The following is a 15,793-nucleotide window of genomic DNA, read 5'->3' as shown; positions in this document are numbered from 1 at the left end:
AAAAATTTTTTTTTAAAAAAAAAAAAAAAAAAAAAAAAAAAAAAAAAAGCACGTTCCCCCAGCTTGTCGATCCCGGAACGAGTTCCTCATCTTCCTCCATCTTGAGGCAATATTCGTTGCGACTTTTGATTTTAGAGGGTCGTAGTCGAGGCGGCCCTACAAATCAGCATCAGGAGCAATCGCATCGGTCACCACCCGAGGAACGGGAGGAGAGCCATCCGTCGGAAAGTGAGAAGCGTGGTAGCCGGCATCACGAAAATATAGCCCAGCTGCAACAGGATTCGCAGACGGCGGTCGGGAATCTCGGCACGCTCGTAGTCAGATTACGTGGGCACAAGCGAAAAATTCAGGACGACGACAGCAGCTCGAACGAGGAGGAGGATGAGGAGGAGCCCGCGGTGAAAGAATCGAACGGTGAAAGAACCCGCGCGCTCAGCCCTAGCGCGACGTCCACGCATTCGATGTCGACCACCGAGCAGGCGCTCTGTTCGACCAGTCCGAAATCACGTCGCGCCGAGGGCAACAGAATGGAGAGCGCGGCCGAGAGCACCGGTACCTCCGTGAAGGATCTGGAGCAGGCTATGTCGAAGCACCTCCCGGGGAGCTCGTTAAATAAATCGAACTCACCGGCGGCGCTTCATCAGCCGACAGATTTCAGCACGGACGCGTTGCTGAAGCAGCAGCAGCAGCGGAGTACGATACAGTGGATCGGCGCGCATCATCATCTGGGACACCTGAGTCCGCAACAATCCGCCACCGCTCCTTTACCGGCCTCGGCACTCCTCAGGCAGCTCTACGCCGCCAATCGGGAGAGCGTGATACGTGCCAACGTGCACGGGATCACGTCGAGCGGCGGTACGCGCGCCCCTACATCGGCCGGTATCTATTACCCGGGCGAAACCGCCCCTAATGGACCTCTGCCCACGCCGCCGGGCTCGGAAGGCTCCAGCACGTATGGCGAGCACCAATTTGTGCTCGCCGCACACAATCAAAAAGGATCGAACGGCACCAGCTGCGCTGATGCTTTCACCAGTCTAGTTTCATCGTACACGTCTGCTACCGCGGCTGGCTACTCGGTGGACTATCATTCGGCGATGACACCGCCGTCGTCGGTCTCGCCACGAGATAAGCAGCAGCAGCAGCAGCAGCAACAGCAGCAGCAACAGCAACAGCAGCAGCAGCAGCAGCAGCAGCAGCAGTTACATCCCGTGAACGTGATAAGTAGTTACGAAGGCTCGTCGGCGTACGCGGATCCCGTTCTCCGGCACCAGTATGAACCGGCCCAGCCGTTACCCTTAAAACCTCAGGTGTACTCGGCTACCGTCCATCCGAGTGCCTTAGACGCCGCAGCGGCGTACGCCTCGGCAGGTCTGACGGAGCAACCGCAGTTCTATCATCATCCAGCCAGTAGCGCCGGCTTCCATATCTACCACCCGAGCAATAAATCGACGACGAACGGCTGGTACACCTCGGCCTCCTAGTGGCCCCATCCGTAGGGGTTCCACCGCCCGTGTACGCGGAACACGTGTACTTAAGCGACTGTAATTAAATCCAAAGCCCTCTCCCTCGTGCATATCAGTGATACGCGCTATCTCGTTGCTATCTTTGGCGATCGTTGACGAGCAAGCCTCGTTGTCGTTCGGGATCGGCGGGGAAGTTTCGCCACGCCACTTCTTCGAAACTCGGCGTGTAACAATCGCTCTCTTCTCCATTATGTAGAACGATTTATTGTAATATATAATGAATAAATTATTATATATATGTTGACTTTCCGGAGATATTTGCGTAAGTATGAAGCCAACTAAGAAACTCATGCGTATTCACCGTGCGTGTTCCAAGTGATTTAACGCGACGCTCAAAGAGATCGTAATATATCTAAGGATTCGCGATTTATTATAAATGTGTAATTTACAGAACGATTCTTAATAATATAGTCCATGCTTCAGATAATGAGTATAGAAACAAGAAAAAAAAAGTATCGCATGAATATAGATCGTTTAAGTCTTTTTTTTCCATTTTTGACAAATTAACGAAGATATTGGAACATTTTAAAAATAATTTATTATAATTCGAAAAGAACTTGAACAATCTATCATTATGTAACATTTGTTCCCGTTTTAGATACTGTAGTCATGCTGAAGTATTATATTCATATTAAGAATTATTCTGTATATATGTATGTATGTACCACAATTATGTTATTTTGAATTGCATTTTAGGATGTCTGTGTTTATCTAAATTTATTTCTTTAAAACAATTGAATAAGTAATTAGACGATAGTTGGAGAATACGTTTTTCGACTTCGAAACATCGTCAAAATTATTAAAAACCTGAAATTTTAATTAGAACCGCATTACCTTTTGTTAAAATATTTTTCTCCTAATAACTTTGACGATTTTTGCCGATCGAAAGATAAGCGATCTAACTGTCATTCGATTATTTTAGATAAAGAAATGAATTTATGGAAAAACAAATATCTTAAAATGAACAAGAGGAGGAAACAACTTCCGAAGATAACTGTCTTCGCATTGTGTTAAATATTATTACCATGTCAGCGGTGATTTACTCAAGTGTGATACTTGGAATATTTTGTACCATAATATTTCGTTGTGCGATGATTTTTATAAAACAAATGATACAATCCTTTCTCTCTCTCTCTCTCTCTCTTTCTCTCTCTCTCTCTCTGACACGTTGTAACATTTATTTAATGAGAGAAAAAACGCTGATAAAATTTATCTCGATATTGTACGAAGCGTGTTTGAAAAATAGCACGGCATACTTAAGAGAAATCGCTATCTCTATTAATTCGCGCTCGTCTCTGTTTTAGTCAATTAAATATTGAATTTGTTACTCGGAACGCGCTATGTACATACGATCGGTCAGTCCCAAAGAGTTGTTGCAAGCTTCTTGTTTTAGATTTCGACTTGCGATCGAGGAAGTAGCGAGACTTCTCGATAGAAAGTAAAGAAAACGACAATTGATTTATATTCGATATTACTTGTTATCTGGCCGTATTTTGCAGGTTCAACAATCATGATATGTGAAAAACGAGTTATTAGACTGGCGAACGAATGAAATGCGACTTATATAGTTGCAAACGAAGAGCAATCCGGGAAAAAGACACGAGTGATATTAAAAAGACACTTTTATTAAATACGCACTGAGATTCTTTACTTATTGAAGACAGGAGACATTTGTATGTATATTTATAGACTGCTCTAGCGATATTACCTTCTAAATGTAGGATAGACAAAAATGTAGATATTGAGAGGGGACACGTATCGCGTAGAAGTCTTCTATACGCGAGAAGAAGTCAACATTGCTCTGGAGGTAGCGAATTCTTTTACGAAAGTTATTGTATTTTAATGTTTAAATATTTCGACCAGTTGTTTTTGACAAGTACACGTGTAAATACAGCTTACGTGCCTAAAAGTTCACTCGTTCAACATTCATCGCTCTTTTCCGTACTTGATTTTTTAAAAAAATTGAAGTACATTTGCAAATATGACGAATTTCTCCCACATAATACTGATTTATAGAAATTTGTTAATTACGTTTCGCATGTTTGGATGCAACGTCACCCGACGAAGCAAGTCTGCCAAGTGAACCGTAAGTAAACGCTTCGTAAAAAATATCGGTAAGTAATTGAATATTTATTGTAGAAGATGTTTAAGATTTAAATTGTTGATTTTTTTGAAAATTTTAACAACTTCTTTTAAAACGTGCATTATGCACCAAAAATGTCTTAATAAAAAAACACAAGGATAGAACGTATAGATGATTTATTTTTATTGAATTTCGTTCTCAATATAAAAAAGACATATTCATTCGAATCATTATATCGTTCTTGTTCCAAAAATTTGAGTATTATATTTGTATTATTAGCGATTTATTCGTACAGAAACGTGAAAAATGCATGTCTTTTCTTCAATACGATCGTTGTACTATCGATTTAATAGCAAGAAATAACGAATGTGCTATTCGTATAAAAATGACTTATGTACATTTTCATTTTGTATTACACGCTTACTATTAGTATACAATTATTATCATCATTATCGTTATTATCATTTCTGCTGTTATTGTTATTACAATTATTATCCTTAATGCTATATTAATATTAAATTACTCTACAGTGAGTTTGCAGATCATGTAAAAAAAAAATCTGTAAAATAATCACAAACAAATGTGTGAAAATAAAATAAATCTAAAAAAAAGTGTTAAACGCACTTTGGACGGTAGACATTTCGATTAATACTGCGAATATTATAAAAAAAAAGAGAACAAAATATATAAGTAATTTATCTGTAGTAAAGACAGCTTTGTACATGGAAAATCTATTTATGTTACATAAAACACTCTTTTATGCTCCATTGTAAAAATGCATTTAAATTGAGACGTGTAACGATCATACCCTAATCACGAAATGATAATTATATAAAATAATCACTTCTTTTCCTCATTCGCGTAATGAACGTAATGAAGTGAAATGCAAAAATTAAAATCATTTATTTGCTATCGTTATTGTACTTTAAAAAATTAAATATAATGTGTATATAAATATATATATGTATATATATTCATATACTGGCAGTTATATTATGCAGAGTTCCGAGAAATGTATTAAGAAACAATATGAAATAATACAATAGATGAATATTATATAATGAAATAAGATCAGAAAAAGTTAGTCAAAACTCACATTCAATTCTATGAAATGTAAATAATTGCGATTTCTGAGCACTTTCTTAAATTTTTATAGCATGATCCAAAGCTGTTACTTAAAAATTATTAGAAAAAATGACAAAATTTTTTAGTTTAAAAATTCTTTAGGCCTCTTTATATGGCAGTGTTGTCAAATTCTACAGGGAGACAACACCATTACATGCATACAAAAAAATCTTTAAATAAAATTAATAATTAGACTTAAATAATAAAAAATTGAAGTATTTTTGATAAAACTATTATATGGGTTTTATAACAGAATTAAAAAATTCGTTTTTTTGATTTCTAACCATTATTTTGGATTCTACATTTGTATTTCTGGCGTACAAAAATTATGATATATATGAAAAGATCAATGGTTGAATGGAGCAAAAGAGATTCTATCCTTATTAAAAATGTATATATAATTTTAGATTAATTTAATGTGTACTTGTTACTTCTCTCTAACGCATACATATCTAATATGATGCATTTCAGTTTTTAAATAAACCACTCTTTCTTTTTCTGTACTTGATGACCAGTGGCAGAGTTTACGACCGCTGAATCCGGATCCAGGGCAATTTCAGCACCCTTGTCTTCTTGCGTCAAGTATTCACCTTTATGCCTAGACATATATCTGCCTATAAGAATCGCCATGATCACAAGTGCAATCAGAATAACCGCTAATACGCTTCCCAGAATAGCTGTATCAGTCTCATTATATGCCGCTCTCACTTTTTCCTCATCTACTTGAGGTGGTGGTCGCGTCTCTTTAATATATGGCGGATGTGTGATCGGTTCGACTCCGCAAAAATCTTCGGTTACTGGAGGACCGAGTGAGCGGATATTAGCAGGTCCGTTCTCTTGAAAGAGTAGCTTCAGCGGATATATATCGTCGAATTCAACTCTCGATATGCAGCCTGCGAATCCCTCCGACATAGACTCGTTTCTGCCGATGTACATGTACTGAATATTGTTGAATTGCGCGTCTGCAGAATGCTTTATGTTAAATGCAAACTCCTTCGTCTCATAATTATCGACCTGCAATGTCAAAATAGCGCCAGAGTCTTTCCTGCCGATCCTGACATCGTGATACTGTCCCAAACCGAAATGCTTCTTCGGAAATATGACTTCTTGCCGTTCGAAACCGAAGTCAAATACTACGCGTAAATGTCCGCTGTTTGAAACCATTATAGTCATGTATTCTCCAGAAATATTGGAGAATAGACCCAATAGAAATCCTTTTGGATTCGTTGTCGTAAAGCCAACGCGTATTTTTTCAGAGATAGTGGAACGCCAGCTACCCATGAAATCGTATTTTATCATCGAATTAGGTTTCATGTATACGCCAATCTCTGAAAATATTTAAATAATATTAACTAAGAGAAATTAATAGCAGTCGATTTTATTGAAAATATCTTTCTTGCTTACCGTCTGCACAAATTGGTCCCTTAAATGCGGTCCACCGGCAGTCGCACCAGTATCCATCATATGCTTCGTGGCATGTGCCATTGTTAAGGCAAGGATTACTCTCACATCTACCAACACAACCTTCCGTAATGCCGTACAATCCTCGCCGAGCGTAACTTCTCAAGTCTTGCAATTGACCGTTGAGAAGTAGTGCTCTTATGCAACCGACGTATCCGTCCTTATAATCGATCGTAGAACCCACGACCAAGTCTGAGGTAAGATGTAACGCTCGCACTGGACCCGGAGGTTCTCGCACTTCGTTCTTCATCGCTCCATCGATGACGATTCGGGCTTCCTTGCGATTTCTTTCTACTGACACAGAATGCCATTGATCGTCACCTAAATTGTAAGATGTTTGCACGCTAACGGTAAGCGGCCCTCCACCGGCCACGTACTGGAAATGTACTTGGTTTCCACTGTGTATGGAAACTTTGATATAATCGGTGGGTCCTTTGCTATGAATAATTACAGCATCCTGGATAGTGGTCTTAAACTCGAAATAAATGTCGCCGCTGTGCCCAATATCAAAGGTCGGCAAATTGATGCTAGCATCCCTTATGCGGAATGTGACTACATTCTTGAATAAATCTGTAATAAGAGGATTGCGTATCGTTGAAAATTAATTAATTAATAATAATACATTTTTATTATCCGTATACATTAAAATGAAAAAAAAAAAATTGAATTTACCATCGCCTTCGCAAATAAGCGGGCCTAACGTATAACGACCCTCTTTTTCATCGAGCGGGGTACCAGTATCACCAAAACGTAATTGTTTAACAGGAAGATGTTCTTTCTCTCTAATCTCCCCACTATCTATAGACCATCCCTCCAGATCAGCGTCGCAGTTGCACCACTTGGTTAAATCTGAACATTTTCCTTCTATACCGCACTCGCATTTTCGCGACCCGGCCAATGCGCCACCCCAATAATCCATCTTCTGATTATTCCGACTGACCCACCATGAATTCGGTCTAAAATAATCACCTGGAGGAACTGAAAAGGAGCAGAAAGATTGATACAAAAGTACCTCGGAAGTACAAGATGCAAGATATTTAAGATATAATTACCTGGGGTATTAAATAATTTGGAATGTTTGCATTCATAACTTATCCTTTGTGTGCAACTTATAGATCGATTTAATAAAGCCTCAATTTGATCAAAGTCGGCATCATAATTAATATCTTGTATAAAGCTGCCAGGCTCCTGAAATCCATCGACAGGAGTCAATTGCTCGTTACTATGATGCAAAAATGTCATTACGCGGCCGTCGGAAAGGACCTCGCAAGTTACAGGGAAAGGCTTTAAGGGCCCGCTCCCGTCCACATCGATTTTAATTTCCACACGCTGATTTACTGAATTCATATTCTTATATGCCTGGCATGATAAGGGATTTAACGCTGCATAAAATTGTAATATTATTAATTTTAGCAGGAATATTCTATATTTCATTTATTAATACATGCTGAATACTTACAGGTATGACAGACGGCACCGGCGTACCCAGTATTAGCACAATCACAGAAGAATTCATCAGAATTTTGACGGCAAACACCAAAATGTTTGCAAGGATTTGGATTGCAGCGATCTATCATCTGACAAGTGTCAAAAGCAATTTCGTTCTTGCAACAGTACTCTTCGTCCTTCCAATCGGTTGGCAATTTATAATTTCCGTCGATACTTATCATTCTCATACAGCCAACAAAGCCATGATTGCTCTCCGATCCGATCGTACCACCGATGAAATAATATGATCCGGTTATCATATCCAAGAGACGCTCTGTTTTCATCGGGCGTCCGTCGACATTTAAAATGAGCGAATTTTTGGCAATCGTCAAGATTATTTGATGCCATTTCCCGTCGTTAAACTTCTCATGAAAATTGTCCAAGTTCGCGATCGGATTGTTATGCGTTTGTATGTCGACTTTCAGTTTACCTTCTTCCAAGTACAGCTGCATATTAAAAATAGATAAATTCATTTGTATTATATTTACTAACAGCATTGAATATTATACTCAAGGATAATAAAAAGAATAAATAAAAATGTGTACAACCTTGACAAAGCCCGGACTCGTAAACTTATGGTAAAGAATTATGCCTCTCTCTTCGTATGATCGAAACGCGAGAGAAACGTTCATAGATGATACGCCCTCATAGCCTCTCAATTTGGCATAAGATCCAGTAGTTAAAAACGTGATAGGTATTATCGGAGGTTCCGGACAAGTGTAAAGCGTGTTAATCTTGTAATATCGCAAATTCTCATCTATGATTTCCGTATCCTTTAGCTCGCGAATTATATTCGTCGAGTTTAGATAAAAATTCTCTATACAACCGGTAAAATTTTGGACTACCACCAAGCCATCCTGTTTGTTAGGCACACCGCCGATGTAAAACTAAAACATTCGTTCAAGTTAATTTTAATACATTCACGTAAATATTCGTGATACTAAAATGCTTTACGTTTATTTAAAAAAAAAAAGTTACCTCTCGATTTAAATCCAGTCGATGAAACTCTCCTTCTATTCTACCTTTAATCAAAACTCTGTCAACAGAAAACCAAATATCTTTCCGATTGCGTGAGATCACAACGTCGTGCCACATATTATCATCCAAAAGACTGCCGACAGACAGACTTGTCATAATACCGGACCCAAGATCGATATTAAGCAACATCCTGTTGTCACGCAATTGCAAGGCTATGTAATCACCCTGCGTACCACGAGAATACATTAATACGCCGTCAGCATTATTTGTTTTAAATCGAAAACGTATTGAATGTCTGTCGGTCTCGATAGGTTCTCTAAGTAAATCCAATCGTATCAGAGAGGATCCATTAAAGGAAGCGATGTCAGATACTGAAATATAAAGTGATAGATTTGTCATCTTATAAACTGATATATCATCTTTCTGAAGACAGAAGAATATAATCATTATTTTATACCATAATCGCATCCGTAAAGTTCGACTCTCAACGATATCCTGTCTCGCCATCGTGTTGGATTTATTCTAATCCATTGTGCAATTATCGATACGTCAAATTTGTTAAGCTTTATACTATCTCCGTCTATATTACCTTTAAACATCTGAGAAAGAAAGGAGAAATAAGAATGTTTAAGGTGTTGCTGTTATATCGGTATTTCCGTTTACTACTCCATTTTCAGTGTCAGTCAATAATTAACATCGCGACAACCGTGCAAAATTTAAATAAATTGCGTACATGCTGTAAGTTAAAAGTAAATACTTGTGTACATGTGAGAAGAGTAGCTATCAGAAATAGAAAACTATTTGCAAAACATGGAAACACGATTTATTTCTTAGAACTATTATATTATTCAGGAATACCGATTGCATTAGACCAGTTTGAAAATTCTGTGTATTAAAAGGATTATAAAAATTATTTTAATTGCACGATATTTTTATTGTGCACATTCAAGCAAAGATTATTCGCTTATAGTATAAATTTTTAATAAATGCGATTAATGTTATCCAACCACCATTAATTGCATAAGTATGTACGTTAGTGCAAATTGTTGTTAATGACAGAGGACATTCAATATTAAGAGCGGATGACAAAAGAGAGTTATAAATATGGTGTCATTATAATAAATTAAAATTCTAGAAAAACAATAAAATATTAATTTTTTTTTATGAGCTATAATTTTTATATACATTTATATACATATATGTATATTATATATTGTATTATATATATATGTATATATATTACATTTTATATATACATTCCATGTAAATTATATCTTTTTAAGATAAATGATAACTAAGCACTAAAATTATTTATTAATTGTTCTATATTGAATCTGTTATATCCAGAACTTACGCTCTACTATTCTAACGAAAAAAGATATTTTACAAAAGAAAAGTATATTTGATAATACAAATATGAATAGAGTAATATCTCATTTATAAGTATTTGAGTCTTATCAATAAGTATGTTATAATCTCTTCCAGATATCATAACCACACCATATATTTATTTTAAATTTTCAAACCCCAATAGCGATTATTAAAACAGAAGATTCCAAACAAAGTATCTTTCGAAATTGAGAAATTTTTTTATAATTATTTCGTTAATGGAATTTCTACAATATTCCTACGAAAGAGCAACGACTTAGAAATTTTATAATATGCTTATTATCAATGTACATACAATGGAAAGAAATTACTAAAGTTAAATTAATGCGCATTCGTTTATAAGTCGCAATATATCCTTTTAGAAAATTTTACAAATCTAAATAAAAACTTTGTATTATGATTTAATAGTATAATATATATTTTCTAATATATATACCTAATATTTATTTTATATATTATAAAATATATATATTTAAAATGTTTCTGTGTGTATGTGTATGTGTGTGTTGTGCTGTGTATGTCGTGGGTGAAAGAATTACCCTGTATATACGTAAGAGTAGACAAATTGTAGACTCTATCCTTGAAATTTAATACCTCATCTACACCATCCTGGGTTTCATAAGTGACCCAAGCTTGACCATCATCCGAATATTGGATAATATATTCTGTCACGTATTCATTAGTATGCGCCCGCCCTCGCGTAGAAATGCTGCGTATCTCATATCTGTCCCACAGCTCCATAGTAAGATGTTGATTGTAACTGCTAAGTTCTGGTGACCACGCGGAATCTCCTGTAAAGCCCAGCTCCATGTCCATGTGTAAAAGGAGAAAAGTAGAAGCGAAACATGCAAATGGATGTAGGAAATAATGAAAGGATCATGAATTTAATTTATTTTGTGATAATTCTTGCTAGTCAATCCTTTAGCCATAAATATATATTTCCAAATAAGATTAATTCAGATTTTTATTCAGTTATGAATTTATATATTTAATATATGTTATTTTGCATCCCAATGCATATGTTTATGTTAGGAAAAAAATCATGTAATATTTAATAAAATAAGTATTCAAATAACGAGAAAAAAAATGTTTGGTGCAAAGCATTGTCCAAATGAAAATCTATGTGTGTAAAACACATTAAGATACTTACCAGTAACAAACCTGATCATATTGTTTGCAATATAAAGTTTTGTAAAATATTTTATTAACTATTCTATACATATATATTTACACAGATTATTACACTTTTTTCTACTATTTTCTACAAGCATGCATAAGCAAGCATTACGTTAGTCCAGTTTTTATATATATGCACATTTATTAATTATACAAAGCTTCACCATCATTAAATTGTTATTAAAGACAAAAGTATTAAACCCAATGAAGATTAGAAGATCAACGGCACCGAGAAAGAACGAGCTTACCTTTGCATGACCATCTTCTTCCTTATAATCCACATAATCGAGTCCATTGGTACCATAGCTAATACGGTATTCCATAACATATTCGTTGTGCACTAATCGTCCCTGAGTCGCCACAGCTGTGATGTTCGTCACTTGGCCCAAGTCGATTATTAAATACTGACCGAAATCAGAGCTGCTAGCTGTCCATGCGTTTCCGCCTACACCACAACATTTATGCATGCATGCAACTCAAAGTAAACTTAAGAAAGTGCTTACGAATAATGGGATAGAACATAGCCAAATAATTAAAATTAATCCTGACAATACTTTGCTTTTATACTCAGAGTCTAATTCATATCATTGTACCAAACTTGTAATGTTGTAAATCCAAATCAAATTTAGACTGCAGTGGAATGCAGAATACATTTAAAGATTTCTCCGATATTACATAACATTTCTCGGGAAAACAATAAAATTATTTTTCAAAATCGCATTCATTAACACGAATATACAACATCAGACACTCATACTATACAACACATAGGCATTCTGAATTAATTCTTTTTTTATTTCAATGATAAAAAATTTTAATCGCGCGTTTTGTAAGATACATTATGTTTGCTCTATACAAAGATCAACAAAGAATAGTTATTTATTTTTTTACCTATTAATATCTTGCATGTGGGAAATCATTTATAGTCCATAAGGTAATTAAAGGAATTGTAAAGTATTATTCTTAATGCTTTATTACTTTATAATTAAACTAATATACAATATGTATAAAATTCATCTTTTTTAGACATATTAGGAAACATTATCTTCGCGTATTGTAATATTATCTTATGAATAGTTAATAAAACTATAGCTGTTCGTATTTTCCAAAATATTGACTTGTGAATTGTCGATCTATTGGAAAGAGTGGAATTGCATGCATCATAAGTTCATCGTAATTTATGATCTCGAACCGAGATAATTCATTACGTAATCGTGATGAATTATCATTTTCTTGTAATGCTACGGTAACGCAATGTCGTGAATCGAGTAAGGTTTCTTCAAACAACCAATTTTGTTTGATTCCGTTTACATACAAGACTGTATCGGTTGTGATGAAATCTTCGTTTAATTCTGAATTTGTCCGAAAATCTAAACTTCCTAACTTAATAAAAATCCCCACGCCAAGCGCTTTAACATAGCTTTCTTTTAATGCCCAGTGTCTACAAAACGTAGCCATTTGCTCCGCTTCTGATTTGCCTGAACCTTTGATTCTCTCCCACTCGGCTGCAGTAAAATGTTTACCCATTAGACGAAAAAAATTACTAACTTGTTTATCCTGCTTATAATCTAATGTCATAACATCTACACCTATTTTCACGTTCCTAACTTCGCCCGCTAATACCGTATAAGAACCTTGATGAGAAACATTAAAATTTATTATAGTAGAGCTATCTTTCAATACGGGCTTATTGCGTTCATCTCTGACGAAAGTAATTTTGTTATACGGAAGACCGACATATTCGTTCACAAATTTTCTCATTAATAATCTGCCCACGAGGGAAGCTCGGATATCTTTACGAAATACAAATGACCTTAATCTTTCCTTCTCGTCGCTTTGTATACAAGAAATCGCGTGCTCAAACTCCCGCTCACTTGGATTCCACTCTTTCCAGTTAAATACCCAACGAACGGCTGACGACATTCTAACGATATGAGCGCTAAGCATCAATCAAATCGCTGAACTATAGTTTGTACATGCACTCTTTGGCTGGTCACAGTTGGTATATTCGTAAATTATGTGTCTCTGATTATAAAAGCAATGCTTTTCAAAATATTTCGTTTGAGATACTCTCCAGGCTACTTGCTAGGATCCACCTGAAGCAAATATAAATTTATTATAGTATATATTCGTTTTGTTTTTAATCCAGAAGATTGTTATTATAAGTATTTCCACTTAAAGTGCTACATAAAGATGAAGAGAAACGAGTATTAAGTGATTGGGCGATGAGTCATATAGTGAGCATGTACAGCTCACTTAATTCTTATAATTGAACGCAGCGGCGAGCAGTGACGATTGGGATTAATTAAATCTCTTGATTCTTACCGAAATTTTTTCATTGAGAAGTATCGCATAGTATTAGCAGAATCATTTGTAACTATGTATTAATGCAAAGAAAAGCAAATATAGTGCACAATATAGACAACGACAGACTTCGTAGAAATAGAAAGCAAGCAATAGACTACTGCTAGTATCATATAATTTATATTATATATATAGAAAGTACAATTGTACAATAAATTACGTCTAATAACTTAAACAAGATCTGTACGTAAAAACTAAGTAAACAAACATTTCTTTCTCACCATGTAACCTAGCATTGTTCGGTCCTCTTTCGGGCAAGGAGGTTGTCGCTGTTATTTGAGCTCTATCCAAAAGAGGAAAGAGGCATTCGTCGTCATCTAAGACACAATCGTAATGTTTGTTAAGTATTATACCTTCTTAGGCCAGTCTCACAACTCACAGTTAATTATCTTAATCGAGGTATAACTTATTCACTATCTCTTTTCAATTCTAGAATTGGGAAAAGATGAGAAATAAGTTGAACCTCGCGAGTTAACCGCGAGTTGTGAAACTGGGCATTAAAGAAATACAAAAATTATCAAATATTTTCGTGGCAAAATATGTACTGTATGGAAACAAAATGCTTTTGTATTAACTAAATAAGCGCACAGTATAAAAGCATCCCTCATAAAATTTTGTTATTAAATTATAATAAACACATAAAATACAATATTCAAACATTAGACTTACATTTTTACATCAAAGATTTTTTAAATAGAATTATATGTGCATATAAAATTTTATATGTTTACAATAATAATAACATAATAACAAAGTAATCTATTAAACAAGATATACGTTTGCTAGAAAATTCAAACTGAACGTTGCAGCAGCTTGGCATCAAGTGCTTTGCTATTAGAGTCTATTGACATGTAAATTGCCAGCAAAAATCGAGCAGACTATCATTTTCAACAAATCATTTAAATAAAATATATCAGATTCTGCTTGATTTCCACAGTCGATCTGCCATATTCAGTTAATGTATCATTTGACTGCATTTTGCTGACAAAATTTACAGCAGAAACTTCGCGAAATCTAATTTCGATAGATTTGATCTGAAAACAAACTGTATCGTAGAAAAAAAGACAGATAACAATTAGACATAAATAACACGCTATGTTGCAAAATAACGCAATGACGGAACTATCAGATATGAAATGCGTGTAAAGCCCATTTTGGACGATTTGTAATTCATATCAGATTTCAACAGAGATCTGACGGGTTTTTCTACAATAACATCTACAATTTATCACGTCGCACATTTTCGTATAAGTTATGTGCTTAATGTAAACTTCGTGTATGCGTGTACTCCGAATTTTCAAATGTTTCGCATTACACGGCACATTGAGCTGCAAACAGAGCACGCATCTAAGTTATAAATAAAAATAAAAAGAGCCAGATTAAAGTCTAAAATGGATCTCGAACAATCCGTCGCATTACGCACGCAGGCTGCGTTACGCATCTCGTACTAACGAATGACGCGAGTGCCTACTGCGCGCCATATTATCTCGGAGATCCAAGATGGGCTGGGCCGTGGTGTCGTACCGTGCCAGGAAGTTACAGTACGTGCCACCATAGTGGTTGATGTGTCGAATTGTACTTACTGTAATACGCGAGCGAGCTTGCCACTACGGCGAATGCGTGCACAAGAAACACAAGAGCGGTCATCGTACCATCGCCTTGAGCTTATAGAAAACGTCCCGATTCCACCGCGAAATCCCTCCTCGAGCTCCGTACGGCAAACGTGCCCGATAAAAACGAGACACGCCACTCGTACCGATCTTCCCGTCCAACTCCCGTCAACTTCGGTCTACTCCGATCCGCGACTTTTCAGAGCCCACGCCTACCGTCCTGCGGCACGATCGGTGAACAATTAAACGTGAATCAACAACGAGTGAGATGACGCGGGGATGAATGTCGGCACTATGCCGCGCCTCGTCTCGTACCGTGGCCGTTTGCCGTTTCCAATGTATCGAATTAGTCATTCGACATTTCGACCGCACCGCGTAGACGTCGCGCCACATCCATTTTCTCCGCGTTATCTCTTGCAGGTATTATCGATAATACAAAATGACGGTTATCGATTTCAGCTTATCATCATTTGGCACTCGTTGATCACATGGTACCAACACAAGGTATTATTACAGACAGTCGATATTATAACATCGATACAAATGGTGAAGTAGATGTATTACCCACTGTAGATATCTACGACTATAGTTTGATG

The 15,793-nt window shown here is 36.2% G+C and overlaps 2 protein-coding genes across 5 annotated transcripts in view; one reads left to right on the top strand and one right to left on the bottom strand.

The window, feature by feature from the left end:
• The window catches only part of LOC108757193 (protein trachealess-like), a 53,017-nt gene extending 51,035 nt beyond the window's left edge, over positions 1-1,982 (top strand). Inside the window, exon 11 of the mRNA XM_018501606.1 lies at positions 136-1,982. Within this exon, the coding sequence (XP_018357108.1) occupies positions 136-1,481 (1,346 nt within the window). The 3' untranslated portion in view covers positions 1,482-1,982. The remainder of the gene's footprint in view (positions 1-135) is intronic.
• A 2,958-nt stretch (positions 1,983-4,940) lies between these two features.
• LOC108757249 (neurexin-4) lies at positions 4,941-15,540 on the bottom strand. Of its 4 annotated transcripts, none has more exons than XM_018501704.1 (11): positions 15,171-15,540; positions 13,809-13,904; positions 11,472-11,668; positions 9,116-9,257; positions 8,659-9,029; positions 8,229-8,567; positions 7,652-8,126; positions 7,245-7,574; positions 6,865-7,170; positions 6,136-6,762; positions 4,941-6,059 (listed from the first exon to the last, which is right to left on the bottom strand). In XM_018501704.1, exons 1-11 carry the CDS (start codon positions 15,232-15,234, stop codon positions 5,206-5,208), a joined length of 3,801 nt encoding a protein of 1,266 aa, XP_018357206.1. In that variant the 5' UTR covers positions 15,235-15,540; the 3' UTR covers positions 4,941-5,205. The 4 variants fall into 4 exon arrangements, with proteins under 4 accessions (XP_018357206.1, XP_018357207.1, XP_018357208.1 ...); XM_018501705.1 differs by lacking the exon at positions 11,472-11,668 and adding an exon at positions 10,642-10,838; XM_018501706.1 differs by lacking the exons at positions 13,809-13,904; positions 15,171-15,540 and adding an exon at positions 10,642-10,838 and having other exon boundaries at positions 11,472-11,549.
• Positions 15,541-15,793: the final 253 nt, after the last annotated feature.

The sequence above is a fragment of the Trachymyrmex septentrionalis genome, unplaced genomic scaffold, assembly GCF_001594115.1.
Source record: "Trachymyrmex septentrionalis isolate Tsep2-gDNA-1 unplaced genomic scaffold, Tsep1.0 scaffold134, whole genome shotgun sequence".
Classification (NCBI taxonomy): Eukaryota; Metazoa; Arthropoda; class Insecta; order Hymenoptera; family Formicidae; genus Trachymyrmex; species Trachymyrmex septentrionalis.
Note: the sequence above shows the minus strand (reverse complement) of the source record. Positions and strands in the feature narration are given on the sequence as shown.